This window comes from Coccinella septempunctata, chromosome 3, assembly GCF_907165205.1.
Source record: "Coccinella septempunctata chromosome 3, icCocSept1.1, whole genome shotgun sequence".
Classification (NCBI taxonomy): domain Eukaryota; kingdom Metazoa; phylum Arthropoda; class Insecta; order Coleoptera; family Coccinellidae; genus Coccinella; species Coccinella septempunctata.
In genome coordinates, this window is record NC_058191.1 from 8,632,036 (window position 1) to 8,652,520 (window position 20,485).

General features: G+C 33.6%; 1 protein-coding gene across 1 annotated transcript in view; it reads left to right on the top strand.

The window, feature by feature from the left end:
• The window catches only part of LOC123309465 (transient receptor potential protein-like), a 60,665-nt gene that overhangs the window by 34,451 nt on the left and 5,729 nt on the right, over nucleotides 1-20,485 (top strand). The window contains exons 15-17 of the mRNA XM_044892603.1: nucleotides 22-244; nucleotides 301-396; nucleotides 2,551-2,760. Coding sequence (XP_044748538.1) covers nucleotides 22-244; nucleotides 301-396; nucleotides 2,551-2,760 — 529 coding nt within the window. The remainder of the gene's footprint in view (nucleotides 1-21; nucleotides 245-300; nucleotides 397-2,550; nucleotides 2,761-20,485) is intronic.

A 20,485-nucleotide genomic window follows, 5' to 3' on the forward strand; every position in this document is an offset into this window, starting at 1 on the left:
AAAATCATATGTTTTCCTCAGAACAAATCTATGGAGAGATGTAAAGAAAGATATAATTTGGTGATGAAGCTCCTTATCAGAAGATATGTCACTGCCGAACAAAGAAACCGTGAGGACTTTGGTGTAACCGAGGACGACGTGATGGAAATTCGTCAGGATATTTCATCTTTAAGATACGAGCTTATTGATATCTTGCGTCAAAATGGAATGACAACACCGAAAATTGCTTCAGACGAAGTTCTATGTGAGTATTACGAATGTTTTTTTCTTAAGAAAATCAAATTCAATATTTATATTTAGTGGCTGGCAAGAAATGCAAGCTGATGGAAAGAAGAATTCTCAAAGATTTCCAGATTGGTCTGATGGGTGGTTTAGCGAAAAGTATGGAGACATTCGGTAAGTTTGTTAGACATGCATGCAATTAAGTTTATTAAGTAGTTTTAAGTTCAACTAATGAAAATGAGAAGAAATTTTCTGCAAGCAAGGGTCTTTTCACTTTCAGTACAAAGAGTGTTGAGAAATTTAAAAGGTTTTTGGCGAACGGTGACTGTTTGTATCTAAAAAAAATTGGCTGATTTACATTCATACCATCTACAGTAAGAAGAAATCGCAAAAAAATATTCCTTGCCAATGGCATATAGGCGAAAGATAAGGCTTTGCATCTCGGGGTAAAAATCAAACATAATCAAAGTGACGTCGAAATTGTACCCAGTCAAACTTCTTTAGGCAAATTTTCAGCTGTCCCACTTCATATGCTACTTAGTTCATTAGAGGTGTTTCTCTTGAAAAATATTAGATGTATACTCCATTCACATTTATTTTAGCAGTCGGTTGGCCATGAAATTATTTTCTCAAGTTTTTGTAACTAGAACGGAGTAAGGTTGGCACTCATGAAATGTCGTTAATGTCATAATGCCGTTGCCACAACTAACTTCAATTTTTATTACAAAAATGCCCAAGGTAATTGAAAAAAGAGACATTGTTTCAGGAAGTGCTATTTAGAATTCAGGTCTGCTCATTCAAATATTTATACCCTGATATTCCAAAATGTAAGAGAATTTATACAAGGTGTACCAAGTTCGAGGGCCTTTTAGACGTTTCTGGAGAACTGGACTTCTTGAAATCTGAAAATTTGAATCATGATATTATTCGACATTATCAACTGAGCTGAAATTGAGACTTAAATATTCTTGAAGCCTATAAGCACTTTCAGTTATAGAGGGAATGAATGTAAATTGAAAAAAAAAATTTTTTTTTACTTTTTCTTTCCTGATATGATTTGAACAGAAATATATTCCAAATTGAATACTCTATCATATCAGAAACGAAAAAATAGAAAAAAAAATTTTTGAAAAATTTATTTCCAATCTCTGTATAACTGAAAGTGCTCACGCTTCAAGAATATTTTAGCTCAGGCACTCGAACTTGGTACACCCTGTATAATGATTTATCTGAATCTAAACGACTTATATTTTAGCTGAATGCTACCACAATCAGAAAGATTGAGAATGAAGAGGATGATAAAGAATTTCCTTCTATTGGGAGACTCAAAAAAGTGGTGGCATTTGGGAATTTTATGTTTGAGTGAATTAATGCGAAAAGTTTACTTACTACAGGCTTTTTGATGAATGTCATCGTAGAATAAGTTGATAAGTTCCGAAAATTAATTTTTCTATTTTTCATTTGACTTGTCCTATATATTGTAAATGTCTTAAGGTACCAATAAATACCTAATTATTATTATTATATCAATGTATTAAGATGAACAGCCACAAATACGCGCCAGTTGTCCTGTTAATTGTTTATTCTTGTGAAATTTTTGTTCAAAGGTGAAGTTCATCTTGACTTGAAACTTCCTTCAATTCCTTTCACTTATATTGATGCAAGATGATTTTTGTTGAAGAATTTAACATTCTTGTAATTATTTGTTAATTCTTTCGGGAGATACCAATTCCAAAGCACTGCATCATATGCATTTCATCTTCGGGTTAATATTTTTGAAATCTACAACTGATGTAACGTATTCAAACTTTTGCCAAATAAGATAACGAACATTAACTCTCCCCAAGCTGGTGCATATTATGATATTATACTGATCTCTTGTATTTTCCATGGAAATAACTGGATTTGGTATGCCTTCAATCAGTTTGTATAAACTTCAATTATGTTCGTCACATATTTTCCGAAGAGATTCGACATTGTGATAAAATATGTAAACAGAAACTTTTACGTAGAACGGGCAACATAGCGTTGATTTAAAACCCAAAAATGTTTTGACAAGTGTCACAATTTCCTACTATACAGAGTGAAATGTTACAAATTTCCATGGCCAACCGAGTGCTAAAATGCAAGTGAATGGAGTAAACTTTCCTTTTCAAGGGGGGGGTTTCCACGTGGGTTTCATCTTTACTACGATGCACTGAGGATGTTTAAAAAAATCTCAGGGTTGTCAGTAAGATTGACATGAATTATTAATGACGGTGTCGGAAGCTGAATCCCTAAATGGAAAGGTGGTAATCCGTTTTCTCATAGATTTATCTTTTGATGCAGGAAAAGACACCAAAGATGTATTCGGCCAGCTGGCTAAAGTGATAGCAAAGAAGACTATAAAGAGGAAGTCTAAGAATTGGAACGAAATTGTGAAGAACAAAACTCTAACAGACGATCAGATAGGATCAGTGGATGTGGAGGAGAAAGCAAGACAGAAGAGACAGAGTTTGAGAAGACGATCTCAAGATGGAGAAGGCAAACAGAAGAGAGGTGAGTACTCATATACACTACTCAAGAATTGATATGGATCACTTATAATTTCTCTTAATTTTTACCTTTTGTTGAGTAATCTCAAATGTCTGTTATATACAGGGTGATTCACCGAGATGGCGTATTAGACGTTTATAGTGCACTGATCATAGTTCTGTGCTGACAATTCGCATGTCGCGAAGTCAAACAATTCCAAATGACTTTTTTCCCTTGATAATTTCTATTTTAAGGTATGGGGTTTATTTATTTGACTCCCCTCTTTTTCTACGTACACAATCGACCAAAGTACTGAAAAATAAGTCGTTATTTGAAAATCTTGAGTTTTTTTGGATTCGATTCATCCAAATTGATGATCTTCTCATAAACACCTATACATTTTAGATACAAACAACACATAGTGTTATAATATCTATTAATATAACGAGAATATCAACAATTCAGCTATCTTACGATGCAAATATATACTGGGTATATATCTTATTTTATTTGAAATGAAAAATGTAGTAGATGTATAACCGGAAGGTGCGGAGATCTAAAATTATTTGGGAGAGAAAGTTCATTGCATTTGAAAAAAAGTTTTATTATACATGCACTTTCAGTGGTGGGGAAAGCGTCTGCACGTTTTCAAAGTTGTAAAAAAAACCTCAGGTGTAGGTACATACTCGAGCGTGTTGACCCAAAGGAAGCTTTTTTTCAAGAGGCCCAAACAACACACATACATCTTTAAAACATTTTATAAACCATAGCTCATAGACTTTTAGATGATCTATAAAACATCAGAAAGTATCGAATCTCTAACCTAGATTCGACGGAAAAATGTCCGCGAGATTTATGTTGAAAAGTATCACTTCTTTAGAAGTCTATTCGACGTAATTCTAATGATCTCTATAACAAGTACGATTTCTGATATTCTCGAGATTATCCTGATTTGGTATTTTGTTTGATATATAATAGACGTTTGAGGATGTACTTTATTAAAATCATTCGATATCGTTTATATATAATTAGATTTTTGACATTTTTCTTCGATCAACAATCTGATAATATATAGATGATCTGAAAAACATGGCCATCAGGACATCTAAATCATGTAGCACCAAAGATCTTCTTTAGACTTTGGAGCATTGTCTTTATCGTTGAAGAAATCGGATGTCTATTAGAGGAAAGATTATTTATTGAAAAAGATGGTGTTAGTATTCTTCTATTTTAGATGATCAAAGATGAACGTTTGTTAGATATTTCTAGAATGACCCTGTATTGTATATACAGTTTTTGTCCTCTAATTGTTGTCAACTTTAGAATTATATTAGGTTAATTTAAAAAACGTGATATTAATGGCCTCTTAACTAGACATATTTATTTCACAAGATATGTTTCGAAAAAGGGTCCATGTGAAAGAAAATGGACGTTCCGTAGATTCAAGATCCACATCTTCGAATCATATCCATAAAATTTGACCACTTGAAAATCTACAGATTAGTGATGGGCGAGTTCATATTTATACGGAATGGTTGACAGTTCGTATGGGAGTTGGAAGAGAAAAAACAGGTTCTGATGAATAAATATATTTATAATAAAAAAAAAAAACAAAAATAAATATAATTCAAAAACATAACACAAATTCATAAAATTGGAAAAAACATAATATAAATAGATGAGATTATTGTACTATTTGTTTTTATTCCTCTCATATTCGTACCGTTGATTGGCTAGTCGTAACCAGTCTTGAATGGCCCGTTTTATGACAGCATCATTTAAGTCTGCTGGCGTTTCACTTTCGAAGAGAACATATACAGCCTCTGGAAGCAACATAAATTACAAATGGCTAAATGTTTTTTGATTGAATATCAATTACAAGTTGAGAAAATATGCAAAAAAATATTCTTTTGAACAAAAGAAAGCGATGAACCAGAACCTGGAGATACAAATTATAAATCAATAGGATTCAATTTCCGTACTCTTTAGATACCCTGAGTATTTTTTATAAATAAAAAACGCTGCTCTAATGAACTCCTATGGATTAATTGATACAGAATTTTCAATTCGAACATCGAAATAAGAAAAAACATTCGAATTCCTAAATGATCTAAAAAACATCTAAACATTTCCTCGAAGATTTCAAACTCCGTATATTCAATTATTCGTCAAATTTCAGATTGAATCCTGTTTTGTAAGTAACTACTTATAATAATAAGGGTTACATTATTCAGCAAGTGTTGAGTGAAGTGATTCAAAATTCACTTCTGAATCGATGTCTGAAGATGTCTATCAATAGACTTTTTCAGATAACCCTCTTCACCAAATAAATTTTACATAGAAATAGAAAACGCTGCGGTAATGAACTCCTATGGATTAATTGATATAAAATTTTCAATTCGAACATCGAAATACGAAAAAATATCCGAATTCTTAAATGATCTAAAAAACATCTGAACATTTTCTCGAAGATTTCAAACTCCGTATATTCAATTATTCGTCAAATTTCAGATTGAATCCTGTTTTGTTAGTACTTATAATAAGGGTTACATTATTCAGCAAGAGTTTCCTGAGTGAAGTGATTCAAAATTCACTTCTGAATCGATGTCTAGAAGATGTCTATCAATAGACTTTTTCAGATAACCGTCTTCACCAAGTAAATTTTACATAGAAATAGAAAACGCTGCCGTATAATGAGCTCCTATGGATTAATTGATACAAAATTTTCAATTCGAACATCGAAATACGAAAAAATATTCGAATTCCTAAATGATCTAAAAAACATCTAAACATTTCCTCGAAGATTTCAAGCTCTGTGTATATTCGATTATTCGTCAAATTTCCGATTGATATTCCTCAGAGGACCGCATTTTAGATATAATATATACCATTAATAGTACCTATCTAACAAAATAGTATTGACTTGTCAATGGTTATCTAAAGAATATCATTTAATAGACTTTATTAGACGATTGATCTATGAAAGATATTTCTATTTTAAATCTACCTATATTTCAATTTATTGTAGCCAAAAATTCAGGTAAGTATTTGAAAACGATAACTGGATATCATTTTCAACAGAGAGCACAAATCCAAACTAATACCATATCGAAGTAAATAGTATTTTCCTATGTTCAAGCAATTTGATTAATGTGTGAAGGGATTACCTGCTGTAACTACCCTAAGTAGAAATTGCACTCACCTTGTTCAATTATTTCAGCACAAATCACTAATCAAAAAACGAACACAATCACTAGCCGACTTGACCTTCTTACAAAGAAGGGTTGTATACTAACGGAAATGTTGAATGTTCAAGTTCAAATGGCTATGCACTATGAACTTAAACTCTATTGGCCCATGGCCGGTTCGCGGCTTCTTGCGAATTGCGAGTTCGCCACCAAGCGATCCAACCCGATCGTAGTTCGTGTCTAGTCCTTCTCATCGCATATCTCTCGATCCTTCAACCAAACACCTATTTTCTGCAAACTCGGAAAAATATCCTTTTTCCTCAAGACTCTCAAAAGTATCTTGGGTTAATCAATAATTTCGTTCGAAATTCATATTTAACATATTGAATTTAGGAGTCAATCATTCTTCACCATTATTGTTTCTGAAATAAGTGAAATAGGTACCAATATTCATACTCGATTTTCGATTTATATTAAAAAAATTGTCCAATCAGTTTTATCATATGAAAATTTTAACGAATTTCAATATCCTGATACTAAGTCTCCTAGAAAAACATCCCCATCAGTAAGAATACGAATACTTACATGTGCTTCTTAACATTGATACTTAGATGATAAAACACAATATGAATTTGAAAAATACACTAGGAAGATGTTGATTAGTCCAAAATTTTTTGACTATCGTAGAAATATGGTTTATGAATAAATTAATTTCGGAAGTCACTTCAATAGATGACATTGACTTCTTATTATTATTTGGAACACTTGGAATCGTGAAGTTTAAAGACGATCTAGCAATGACAAATCTAGAAGAAATTTATTTGTTCAGTGTTTTTCGACCATTTTACTCAAAAATGTTTTATATATGTAACCTAGGCGTCTAAACAAAGTCAGATATTGATGTGTCATATCGATATAGTATATGATATCTATTTCCCGTCTCAAAATTAATTTCATCATGATTATAAAATTAAGATATCCAATAAATGTTTTTTCAATATATGATCTTCTTTGAAAATATTAATCGACATATTTGGTACAATTTGAATTCTAATGTTCCTAGACCATACAAAATGATATATATGAAAGATATTCATCTGGTCACTGGTTTTCGACCATTTCAGTTAGATGTTCTCCATATGTAATCTAGATGTCTTAATAAAGTCAGATATTGATGTCTAATATTGGTATGGTATATCATATCTATTAGTTGTCTGCTCAGTGATTCTTTCGCGATTAATACAATTAGATATAAGATAAACGTTTTTCAGATGTATATTTGGAAACTAATCTATTTTCAGATATTTTAGGGACATAAGAATTTTGCCAGGCATAAGACTAGGCATCTGAAAGATATTTCAAAAACATCATTCATAGAAAACGTCTTATTTAGATAATCTAATTTTGATCATAATTCAGAGCAAGATCATTTTAGATCCCTTTTGACATAAATGAGATGTCATTTAGACGGAAGTTTGTTGTTTGGGGGGTGACAATTCCGAAGTGACACAAGGTCACAGCGGACCTTTGAAAATGTAAAAAAAATCTTTACTTGACTCCTAGCGTGTCAGATTTTCATACAGATGGTAAATCTCGGTGTTGCAGATGTGTTGACCCATTAATCTGACACACTACTAAGGCGGGGTTTTCTCAATCTGACAGCTTGAAGATGATTACAAAGAATTTTTTTGAAATATCTCCCTTCCTGTATCTCTAATCGTTTCTGTATTTATTATGAAAGTTGTAGATAATAAAATGCTTTACAACTTTTGTCTGAAGCAATTTTACATACTTTTAACCGTTTTCGGTCTAGAGGGTGAGGAGTGTCAGGAGCTCAGACAATTAGCCACACATGCGAAAGGCCAAGATCAATGTAGAAACCTAGTCTAATGTACTCATTCATTCATCGCCATATATCTCAAAAACGTCTAAACGTATGAAAAATTGCTTCGAACAATATTTGTAGAAAACGTTATGGTCTACAATTTTTTTAATGAAGCACAGGAGAGGAGATAATTCAAAAAACCTGATTTTTGTGACCTTTATGGCCAATTTTTATTTATCGGCTTGCTGACTTTTTTTTTTGCAAGTTTATTGGTTGTCAGATTAAGAGAATATGTTTATACGCTTATACATGTAAATAACCACATATATTGGTGATTTCAAAAGTGAGGTATAACTCATCAAAAAAAGTCGTTTAACAACCAAAAATTGTCCCTATAAAATATCCAAGACGGCTGAGATGAAACCCCTAAAAGTTCGACAAAACTTCATTTAATTTCAAGTACGGGATTGTGGAAGGTGACTCCAGCATCGCAAAAACGAAACAAAACATAAACATGAGGCTGGACAATAAATGGTTCAGTATCAAGTTCATCGGATTAGATGCATCAGGTCACTTTTGAGAGAATCATAATCGTTTTATCGTGCCATTTATGGTGAAAAAAAAAGTAGAAAATCGAGGCAGTTTCTTGAAATGTGCTGATGTTAGTTATTTTGAAAAAGTGTGAGCCATTTAATAAAATCGTATAAGTTACTAAAAAAAAATGAGAACAACAACAACAACAACAACAAACAGTCTTTATTTCAAATCAATGGTTACAATAATAAATACTGATAGCAAATGAAATGAAATAGTGTCAAATAAGCAGTTTTAATTGATGAAATCATCAAGACAGTAAGGTTCCAGACTCAGTAGAAGCTTGAAAATCTTCTTCTTGAACAAGTTGAAGTTGTTTTCCCTCTGTATTACCCCAGGTAGACTATTGAAAAGTTTTAGGCATCTGTATTGCATTTGATTTTGACTTGTCGTCAATCTATATTTAGGAAGGTTATATGATGAGGTTCTTGTATTATATCTTTCCTTAAGGTTCCTATACTTGCTGAACAATTCTTGGTTCTTATGAAAAAATAGGAGGCATTCCTGAATATATATCCCATAGATCGTCAAGATTCCTTTTCGTCTGAAATAACCGCGACATGATTCCCTATAACTCAGTTTACACATTATTCTGAGTGCCTTTTTCTGCAGGACAAATAGAGATGAAACATTACCACTGCCGTAAAAGGTTATTCCGAATCTAAGCTGTGACTCAATTGTTCCATAATATGCAGTTCTTAGTGTTGTGGAGTCAACATACCTTGAGAGAATCCTTAGAGCATAAACTGAAGAACTAGCCTTATTACAAAGTTGCTGTATGTGTGAGTGCCAGCTCAGTTCCTCATCTACATGGAGGCCAAGGAATTTAACACATCTTGATACTGCGTATTCTTGATTTTGTAACGAGATACTCTCTGGTGGTTGTATTCCAGAATTTACAGGATGAAACAGTACAATACCTGTTTTAATTTTATTCAAAATGAGGTTATTTTGGTCGAACCACATCTCAGCTTGCAGGAATACATCCTCAAGCAGCTGCCTCAGCTCTGGCCACAAGGACTTTATCAGCAGGAGGTTTGAGTCATCTGCATAATTTACTGTATTCACTTCATTTGTGTAACATTGTGAATTCTGTATGAAATCATTAATATAAATAATGAAAAAAATAGGACCAGCAATACTTCCCTGCGGAACTCCTAATTTCAATTCGAGTGGTTGAGATCTTACATAACCATTGTTGGTAGAAATTTCCACAAGTTGTGTTCTTCCTCTGAAATATGACCGGATCCATTCCATCGCTGGGCCAGCAATACCATACTTCTCCAACTTCTTCAATAAAATGTCGACACTCAAACTATCAAAGGCCTTGGCAAGATCTAAGAACAATCCCAACGCTAAGTCTCCTTCCTCAAAAGCATCCACTATCCTCAAGAGAAACTGAAACACAGCTGTCTGTATGGATTTTCCTTTTAGAAAACCATGCTGATTCTTGGAAAACAAGTTATTCTCTATAAAGTATTGGACAAGTTGGTTACAGAATGCCAGCTCAAAAATCTTGGAGAAAGATGACAAAATACTTATAGGTCTGTAGTTCTTATAATCATTTATATCTCCTTTCTTATGGATAGGCTTGACTATAGCAATCTTCAAAGCTTCTGGAAATATTCCATGCCTCAAGGAGTTATTCACTATGAAGTTCAGTGGTTTTAATATTTCATCCCTCGTTTCTCTAACAATGTTATTAGATATTCCATCATATCCTCTTGTTTGCTGGTTTTTTAACGATTTTATTATTAACATAAGTTGTTCTTCAGTAATTGAAACAGTTGACATTTCTGTGGTGTGTTGGTTCTCTGGTGTGGTGCCATGTCTTTCTTGCTTATTTCCCTTAGTGTTTATCAAGTTCGATGCTGCATTGACAAAGAAATCGTTTAGTTTATCCGCAACCTCAGGGGAACCCTCCATGGGAAATTTGGTATCATTATTTCCATTCTTCAGGGAATTAATTATTGTCCACACAGTTTTATTCTTGTTGTCTGACTTCTGAATCATTTCCTCATATAATTTAGATTTTTGTTTTATCAATAGCTGATCATATTGTTTCTTCACTTCTTTATATTTTTCTTTGAGTTTATCATCTTTCATGCTGAGCAGAAGTAGTACATCTAGCTGATTTTTAAGGTGCATAATATGTGGATCTCTGATGATTTTCTTTTGTTTACATTTCGTTGGTATTTTCACATTAGGACAGGCCATATTTAGATGTTCATTATATATTTTATAAAAAAGATCCAACTGTTCATCTACTTTATGTGTTTCCATTTTGTACAGTTCCAACCAGTCTTGATCTCTCAAACTTGCTTTGAACTTCTTCAAATTTTCTGGGGAGTAAATTCTTCTATAACTGAATTTGGGAATTGATCTAGCTTGTCTGAGCGATATCATTTGTGCACTGTGGTCTGATATGTGTGTATGAAGTACCTCAGTGGAAAAGGGGACTTCAAGTCGGGTGTATATAGCATCAATCGAAGATGCAGTTGTTGACGTAATTCTGGTAGGTTCAAAAATATTCTGCTTAATGTTATAGGTGCTGAGAAGATTCAGCCATTCATTCTTCTTTCTTGTTTCTTTTAGCACGTCAATATTGAAGTCTCCAAGTATCATTATTTGTGTATGTTCATTTTTTATATTGTCAATTCGGCAATCCTAAGTTTCCATTTTCATTACCACGTAAATATCGAACGAGCCAATATTCTAAACGAAATCACATGGTCGAATCAGGGGATAAGTTTTTTCCCACTGCTTTGCGATAATTCAGCTAACAAACGGTCTAGGATCGTATTAGGATCTTTTCAGTAATCATTTTCAATTTTTTGACTTTTGTATAGGTGAGTTTTGGCGAAACGCTTTATTTTGACCAGTTCTACCTTCTGTTGAAAAAAAAGCCTCACTTTCAAATACACCTTGTATCTTGATCTGACACGCTCCAGTATGTACAATGATCGTTTGATTTTTGCTGTCCTAGACAACCCCCCCATAAGCAGATCTAACTTGGGAGAGGTACTCTACAGGGTCCGGCCAAGGTATCTCCCTTTACATTAATCTGACACGTTTTTTTCTGTGGCATTCCGAATGAAATCATCAGAATCAAAAAACATTGAATGATAGGAAGAATGACTTGTGACCCCAAAGGGCTTCGCCTCAAGATTGAAGCCCAGTTAGCCCTGATAATAGGGATATCATTTACTTATTATCTTGATTGAATTTATATATGAATTGCGTCCACCTTAATAATGATAATTATTAAGGTTTATCAACGCGAATAAGTGGATTATCTTTCATATCACTTGTTAGCTTATTTCCGATGAAATAAAGTCATATTGATGTATTGAACCTCCCACATCTCTGTCGCTTGACTGAACTCAACAAAAAAATCCAAGATCTTCCACTATGCCTACGAATAAAATTCAACCAGAATCCTAAAATTCATCCCGCCTATTAATGCAAAATCCATTACAATTTAACCCTAATCGAATCGGATCAGACTCCCATTTATTTTTTGACTGATTCATCACGAACTTATCGTCTGCAAGACAACATCCTAAATTTTAGATAAAATGAAAATAAATTCTTTTCATCCACCTCTTATCTACTGAATTCGAACTGATCATCAATTTCTAACCCGACACTTCATATTATTTCAACAATAAAAATACCCGACAAACTTCAGTCCAATCAAAAATAAGCGAATACTCGAATATCGGATTCATGAATTTTTATCGAACAGGAACGAAAGCGAGTATATAAAAACGAGTTAAAAACAGATACGAAACCCACGCTAGCACCTCAACACCTTGAATTAACACATTTCATTCAGAAACTTCCTAGTTCAGCCAACATATAAATACAGGGGCGGCTGCGGCTTGCAATATCAAATAAAGCTACTAGAGAAACTTGAACGCATAGTTTGTAATCTTACTTTCGGACCAATCAGTACTACATTTTTCACCTGTAAATATTCTAAATGGAACCATTCACAAGAAATAGAATAAGTAAATGATGATTTCGCTATAGGTATAAAACACACTACACAATTTTGCTGATTTTCTGTTGGGAAATTGGCGATGTTCTCGTCAAACCATCTACATTTCTACCTTCGAACAGTTCTGGTGAATTGTTTGGGTTTATCAAAGTAAAACAAATAAGGTGGTATTTTCTCTGTCTATTGTAGGAAAATATAATAATAAACTTCATCGTGAACCCTATGCCTTAAGCTGCATTCGTAATCAATTCGTGGGACGAAATACACTTCGGCACAAAAGTTGGCACCATTTTCAATTAACTTCGGACAAAATACTCAAATGAGTTAGGCCCGTTTGCACCAAAACCCCTTAAAACGAGTACTTAACTTAAGTGTCGTTTAAAGTTAATGGACGCTTAATTTTATTCCCAGTTGCATGACTGTAGTTTAACAGAATCTCAAGTAAGGGGCCCTTATGTTTTTATATCTAGTGATATTTCTGTTTTTTATTTTGGTGCAACTTCATCCTAGTCCAATAAAGCTATTTCATTGGTTGGCCGGTTACCGATGATCGTTGTCATTTCATTAACCTAACTTAATTGTCCTGTCGGTCAGTTTCAAGTAAATTATTATATTATTATCAAAGAGTAACAACTTTTTGTTGTTGAGTTAGTATTATTATTGATAATGATAAGGATTGTCAAATAAAGGGTACCTAAGTTATATAAGTACAACACTTTCTTTGTAAGGTCTTGTGTGAATTTGTTTTATTAATGTTGAAGAGGAACGTGAAGAAAATGTCCTTATTGTCCTTGTTAGTACGAATACGATTAATGATTGCCAAGCAAGTGGTGGTAATCTACAAAGGGCACTCAACTTCTCAACAGAAGAAAAGAGTTTGTTGCTAACTATAGTATGATTTGTGACACATAATTGAAAATTGAAAGACTGATGGCATAACAATAAAGGCAAAAGAAAAGGCTTGATATTCAATAATGAATTCATTCAATTTTCAAAATCCATCAAAAATGAAGTTCTGCAACCAGTTCAACAAATTATTCTAGGTTAGAATCCCACACTCAAATATTTAGGTGGTCATTACAGGAGCACTTAAATTTAAGGTTATCTTTGGACATTTAAATGTCACTTGACAGTTGGTGCAACGTAATTTAAGTTATGAGTTCATTTTAAGGGACACTTAACGCTAAGTATGTTTGGTGCAAACGGGTCTTAGACATGTAACTGACCACAACATGAGCATTGCACGTTATCTATAGCCGGCATGAAATTCCTTGCCGAAGTGATAGTTTGCAGCTTGCAAGAAATTTTGCCGACTTCGAATTCCGTGATAGAATTAAATTTCATCACGAATGGTAACAGAGATGTCATCTGCTTAGCTTTCGTGCCGTAGTGCACTTCGGTCTGCGAATTGATTGCACAACATAGTTCCAGGTTCCAGGAACGTCCCTTTGTGTAGGTTTGGACTACATATAGGGTACAGTGTTAACGATTGTTTCAATGCGCCGAAAAATTAGCATCCACGTCTTCAGTGCTGTTTGCGCAATTGCGCATCGTTGATGTATATCTCTGGTTCCGATATAAGAAGTTAACTGGTACTACTTCAAGTCACACCACATGTTACACTTCACACCGAACGTTCTGAGTTAAAACTACCATCTTTCCCGCACAGATATATCAGTTTTAATCTTTCTGCCGCTTATCGTGCCGCTACTGAATAAATTACATAATTCATCGAATGTTTCACTCCAATTAGCCAGCGACCAATAAAGTTACAAATCGTTTCAACCCATTACTTCCAGACCTTTGCATTTTCATTCAGGAATGCATCTAACGAAGATAAACAGTGCCCACACAATTAATATGCGTTTTGGAGGGCTGGAATAGATTCACGTTGTTTACCGCTCAGTAAATAGCGATAGATTAAACCTACCATCATTTAACATTTAAAAAGTTTTTATGCTCATCATGAATTTGGAACCGAATTGACAAACTGAATCGTCAATTTAGAGTTTCAAAATTAATGCCCACTGCGATATTACAACCATTTATGAAGACCCTGTATTTGATGCCTTCTGGAAACATACTCTCATCAACAAAATTAACATTTTCCTTTTGGCTCAGTTACTGATTATAATAATTCACGGAAATTCACGTTTATTTTTGCATGAATACATTCCATGTACGTACCCTCAAGATGGTGTTGAACAACAGTTTTCAGTTATAAATTTTTATGTGAGGAAATGCAGAAAAATCTAACGAACGGTTGTTGAAAGAATGAAATTGAATTATGCCCATAAATAGTCACATAAAGTACCATGTGAACAAAAGACTCTATATATTTTCAAGTTCGAATTGGCGCTAATCAGAATCAAAAAAAAATTAGTCAAAATCAAATTGGCAACATCAATTTCACACTGGCATTGATCAGAAGCAAATTGGCAATAATCAATTTCAATTTGGCATTAATCAATTGCAAATTGACAATACTTACACAAATTCAAATTGGGAGTTCTGAATTTGAATTCTCTATTGGAATAAAAAATTTAAATGAAAAATTTTCAGTGAATAATATACACAATAAATATCGTAATTAATTAAAACCATTCGGGAAAACAAAATTTTCTCAAACATTTATAACCAATTCGGAAAGTTGGCTTCCCAATATTGTTATGAAAAATTTTCTCTAATCTTTGCAAATTCCAAGTCGAAACAGAAGATAACCACTATCGTGCGTTTTCTCAATGAGTTATCATAAAAAGAGACGATTTCAGCTCCTTATTGTGTTTCAGAATCAACGTCTATTACTGTTCACTGTTGTTTGAATATTGTTTATTTCATTTCGCAAACTATATATGCTAAGATTTGGGAGCCTCAAAATACACTTAGGCCCGGTTGTTCAGAGCAGGATTAAGCCGAGATTTAAGCTGATCCTAGATTAATGGACAGAATTGAACGGAAATGTCAAAATTAATCTAGGATTAACTTAAATCCTGCACTGAACAAACAGGCCTTAGTATACCTAATACTTTCAAAGTGTTTCAACCAGAAAAACTTATAATTTTTGGAACGAAAGAGACAGTAAAAAAGAGCTGGGAAGGTATATTGATCTGTGTGATCAACTGATTCAGCTCCATTCGAACTTTGATGTTCAATTTTTACAGGTGCAATTTTATTTTGTTTATTGTCAATTTAAGATCGATAAATGCCAGTTTGAAATTGATTATTGCCAATTTGCTTCTGATTAATGACAGTTTGAAATTGATGTTGCCAATTTGATTTTGACTTATGTCATTTTGATTCTGATTAACGCCAATCTGAACTTGAGAAGGTATAGTTATTTTGTTTATTTGTAATAACCCATTCTAATAACCTATCAACGGATGTCGGTCCATTTGAGTGGAAAATATTACCATATTCGCATACGATTTGCCGCGAAAAACAAACTTGGAACCATATATTTTGTAAAATTTAATCGGATCTATTTGAATAAGGAATAATTTTCTTCTTACCAAACAGAAAATAGCACAAGAGAATCAAAAACTTTCTTGATGTCGACCGACACAAAATGTTTCATACAAGAAATGCGGAACAGAATAGATGTGAAATTCATAACAGGAACTTCGAATCTGACATAAATAAATCCATAAGCCAGTGGCATCCGTCGAAATGTTTCAAATTTAAGTATGTTTATACAGCATCACCACCAATGTAATTATAATATATACAAGCATGCTTCGTTGATGTTTTAAATTTAGTCTCATATTAACACTGTTTCTATTTATACGGAAAGCTCTTCTTCTTTGCAATCAAATATTGATCATAAATGTGAGCCTTGAGTTCCTATGAACCAGCAATATGATTTCCATCATGCGGCTCATTATTTGACTATTAGGAACAGGTCCCTCAGACTATTGAATTAAATTCAACAGTTCATACAGTGGAAAAATTTTCACGCACTACTGAATTCATTCACAATTATACAGAGTGTTCTGTAATTCTGGGGATGCAATAAAACCAATAAGTGCAGCTGTTTTTTCTATATTATGTTACCCAATAAGCTTTTATATTACCCAATGAACTTTTTGTTGTCGGTCACGTGAGATCAGATTCAACATTATTAATGGGACAACCACCGATGTGAAAACAGCCGAATGAAATAGCAGAATTTGACCTTGAATTCTTGATAACTAATAAAATTTACTTAGGTTAAGTTTTGGATTACCCTGCATGCATATTTGGGCAGTCCTTTTTTGTGAGGAGCAGAACAAGACAAAATTATAATAATTATTCATATTTTATTCAATTAATCCTGAACAAGATATTCAAAATATTGTCCATCCTCGCAAAAACATTTTGGAAATTTCGTCTTATCTTTAGAACACTCTTTAGGTTTGTACATAAAGGGTGTGGAGTAATGAATGGATAATATGGAGCCTGCGTGTAGAGGACTCTATGGCAGTTCGGAAATAGTTATTTTCCTATCAAGTGCGGAAAGTGACACTTTCCGCAAGAGTTAGGAACAATATTTTTTCTACTAGCGCTTGAAATATATAAATGTATGCATTTCACGAAACAGATCATATCTCATTTGATTAATTCATATATAATGACAGACGTAATTCTGCATGTCGTTACTATGGGTTTCTCATCGTTGACGTTCTGTGCATAATAATATAATAGAAACATGACAGAATTTAATTTACTCTATAATATTTGCGTGCGGGAAAAACCCCTGCTAAACTATTCCCGCACGCAAATGCGTGCGGGAAAGAAATAGCAGGAGTTTTTCCCGCACCTTTTGTGAAAGTGACTCTTTGCAACTTGGAATGCGTGCGGGAAAAAGGTTGAACGCGCAAGCTTGTAGAAAATAGTTATTTTCCTATCAAGTGCGGAAAGTGATACTTGCCCGCACGAAACTGCCGTTGCCCGAACGATGCGAAGCAGAGTTCGGGTAAGCAGTTGAGTGCGGGCAAGACACTTTCCGCAAGAGTTAGGAACAATATTTTTTCTACAAGCGCTTGAAATATATAAATATATCCATTTCACGAAACAGATCATATCTCATTTGATTAATTCATATATAATGACAGACGTAATTCTGCATGTCATTACTATGGGTTTCTCATCGTTGACGTTCTATGCATAGAAACATGATAGAATTTAATTTACTCTATAATATTTGCGTGCGGGAAAAACCCCTGCTAATCCATTCCCGCACGCATTTGAAATAGCAGGCGTTTTTCCCGCACGTTTTGGGAAAGTGACTCTTTGCAACTTGGAATGCGTGCGGGAAAAAGGTTGAACGCGCACGCTTGTAGAAAAAATATATTTTACGTTCAGTAAAAGTGCCTTGGTTTTCGAAATATTGGAGATTTTTGAAAATTCGAGAGACTTACACCCTTCGCCACTCGTTTTGCAGGCGAGACTCCAAATGAAGGAATTTTTTCAAACTGTTTTTTGGATAGTATTCCTGGATAGATGCTCTATCGAATGTAATTTATTTTTGAGGTGCATAAATAGTTATTCATGAAAAAAAGATCTAGCTCAACTTTTCCGTTTTGCTTATTTTTATCATAGGTTCAACCTAGCGCGGTGTAAAAAATAATATGGTTACCTGAGAGCCAATGCAAGAAAAAAATCATGCCTGTTTCATTGAGATTCCGAAATGGTATAACTCTCTGTATTTTCAGCATTTAATACAAAATAAATTCCTATTGAGATCAGTTGAGGCCTTGTTTAATGTGAACACTGTTTCTAAAATTTTTAGCAGCTAAAATGAGAAATGCAAGCAGAATAAAGCAATCAGCTATAAAAAGGTATAGAGCATGTATTGAAGCTCATGGTGGCCTCTTAGAGCACTTTTGTGAAATTTATTTCAATGAAATGATACTCATTTTAAAATTGTTGATATGCAATAAAGCTATGATTCATTAGAAAGTGTAGACTATAAAGCATGTTGTATCAGAACTCATGGTGGCCAATTTAAACATCATTTGTGAAACTTTATTCAATGAAACGATATTTTATAATTGTTATTTTTTCTCGTTTTTTAATTATTGAACCCCAACTTTGTGAAATTAATATTTTCAAGTTATGAATTAAATTTCAGCAGTTTTGTGACGAAGGTCTTGACTCAATTTAATAAAAATTAATTTTTAGCTTTTTTTCTTAATTACAAAAATTCATTTCGTTATTTGAAATTCGCTTAAAAACTCAATAATGAAAGAATACGAGAGAATTTTAAAATATCGTTTAATTGAATCGAGTTTTACAAAAAGTGTTCAAAGTGGGCATCAGGAGCTCTACTAGATACTTTACAACTTCTTATGAATAATTGCTTTATTCTGCTTGCAAGTCTCATTTCAGTTGCTAAAAATTAAAGAAAAACGCTTACAGCAAACTCAGCCTTGACTTATTGTAATATAAATTAATTTCGTATTTAATGCTGGAAATAGAGCGAGTTGTACTATTTCAGAATCTCAGTGAAACAGGCATGTTTCCTCTTGCTTTGGCACTCAGGTAACCATATTATTTTTCACACCACACTGGGTTGAACTTGGGAAAAAAAATAAGCAAAATGGAAAATTTGAGTTAGATCTTTTTTTTATGACTATTCATGCACCCCAAAAATAATAATTTACATTCGATAGCGCATATATCCAGGAATACTATCCAAAAAACAGTTTGAAAAAACTCCTTCAGTTGGAGTTTTGCCTGCAAAACGAGTGGCGAAGGGTGTGATTTTCTTGAATTCTCGAAAATCTCCAATATCTCGAAAACCAAGGGACTTTTACTGAACACAAAATATTTTTCTGAACCGCCATGAGGTCCTCTACCCGCAGGCACTACATTATCCATTCATTACGTCACACCCTGTATATGTAAAGTACCTACCTGAATTTCAGACCTCCTTTGTATTCTGGTGAGCCTGTCCATTTTTCGATATTCCAAATTCTTCTGCCGATCCTGGATATCGCATTTCCAATGGAGGAGCCGAATTTGGATGTATGTGATCCTCCAGATCAGCATACATTTCTATTAATTTATTGAAAATTACACTTCTTCCAATAAAATATATCGAGTTATATGCCTGTAATGAAAAAATTAAATGTTTAGAAAAAATTCTTTCATGTTTCGTGATTGTTTCACTGAAATCTTTTCCATTTATCACAGATAAACACTTCGATCTCCTAATCATGCACAGTTCATTTAATCGAGTTTTTTCTTAACATTTCGGACAGCCGGTATTGTATAATACAAAACTTTATATTGTCCCTCTCACTTCTAATTCCTCACTTAACTACACAACAAGAACAGGCATTTTCTGATTAGCTGCGAAAGTATAAAAATCAAAAACGTCACTTCTTTGTTCACTAATATCACACATGCCCTCACTGTACAGATCATTAAAAAGAATTGGCAGACAATATCAGCCTATACATGCCTGGATAGAAAAACTTTCCTGATGTTGGTTGACTTTCTGTTTGAATCCAGTTATTTTATGTTCAATGGAGAAACGTACCTACAAATTGAGGGAACAACTATGGGTGGCATTGCGAGTCCCATTTTTGGAAAATTTGTAATGAATGACTTGGTGATAACAGTTGTGTCCCAACTACCCTTTCCTGTGCCTTTTGTCAAGTTCTATGTTGATGACTCTGTCATGGCTTTACCATTTGACATGATTGATGAAACGGTAAAAATTTTCAATAGCTACCATGACAAGATACAGTTCACGTTTGAAGTTGAAGCTGGAGGTTCTTTACCCTTTTTGGACGTCTGCTTACACCGTACGGAAGAACAAAAAATTATAACGAATTGGTATACTAAACCCACCAGCTCAGGTATCATACTTAACTATTTATCAAACCATGCTACCAGCTATAAGATCAGTGCTATTAACAACTTACTTCACAGAGCAATCAACTTGAGCAGCCCCGTGTATCATGACCTAAACATAAAAAAAGTGAAACACATATTACGAGATAATAAATACCCCAAACCTTTCGTTGATAGAATTGTTTCAGAACTTCTACGTAAACGAAACAATGACAAAACTGTCAATACAACCACAATGAGTAAAGCTTACTTCAAATTTCCGTATGTCCCAGAACTGTCCCAAAAAATCAAAAGAACCCT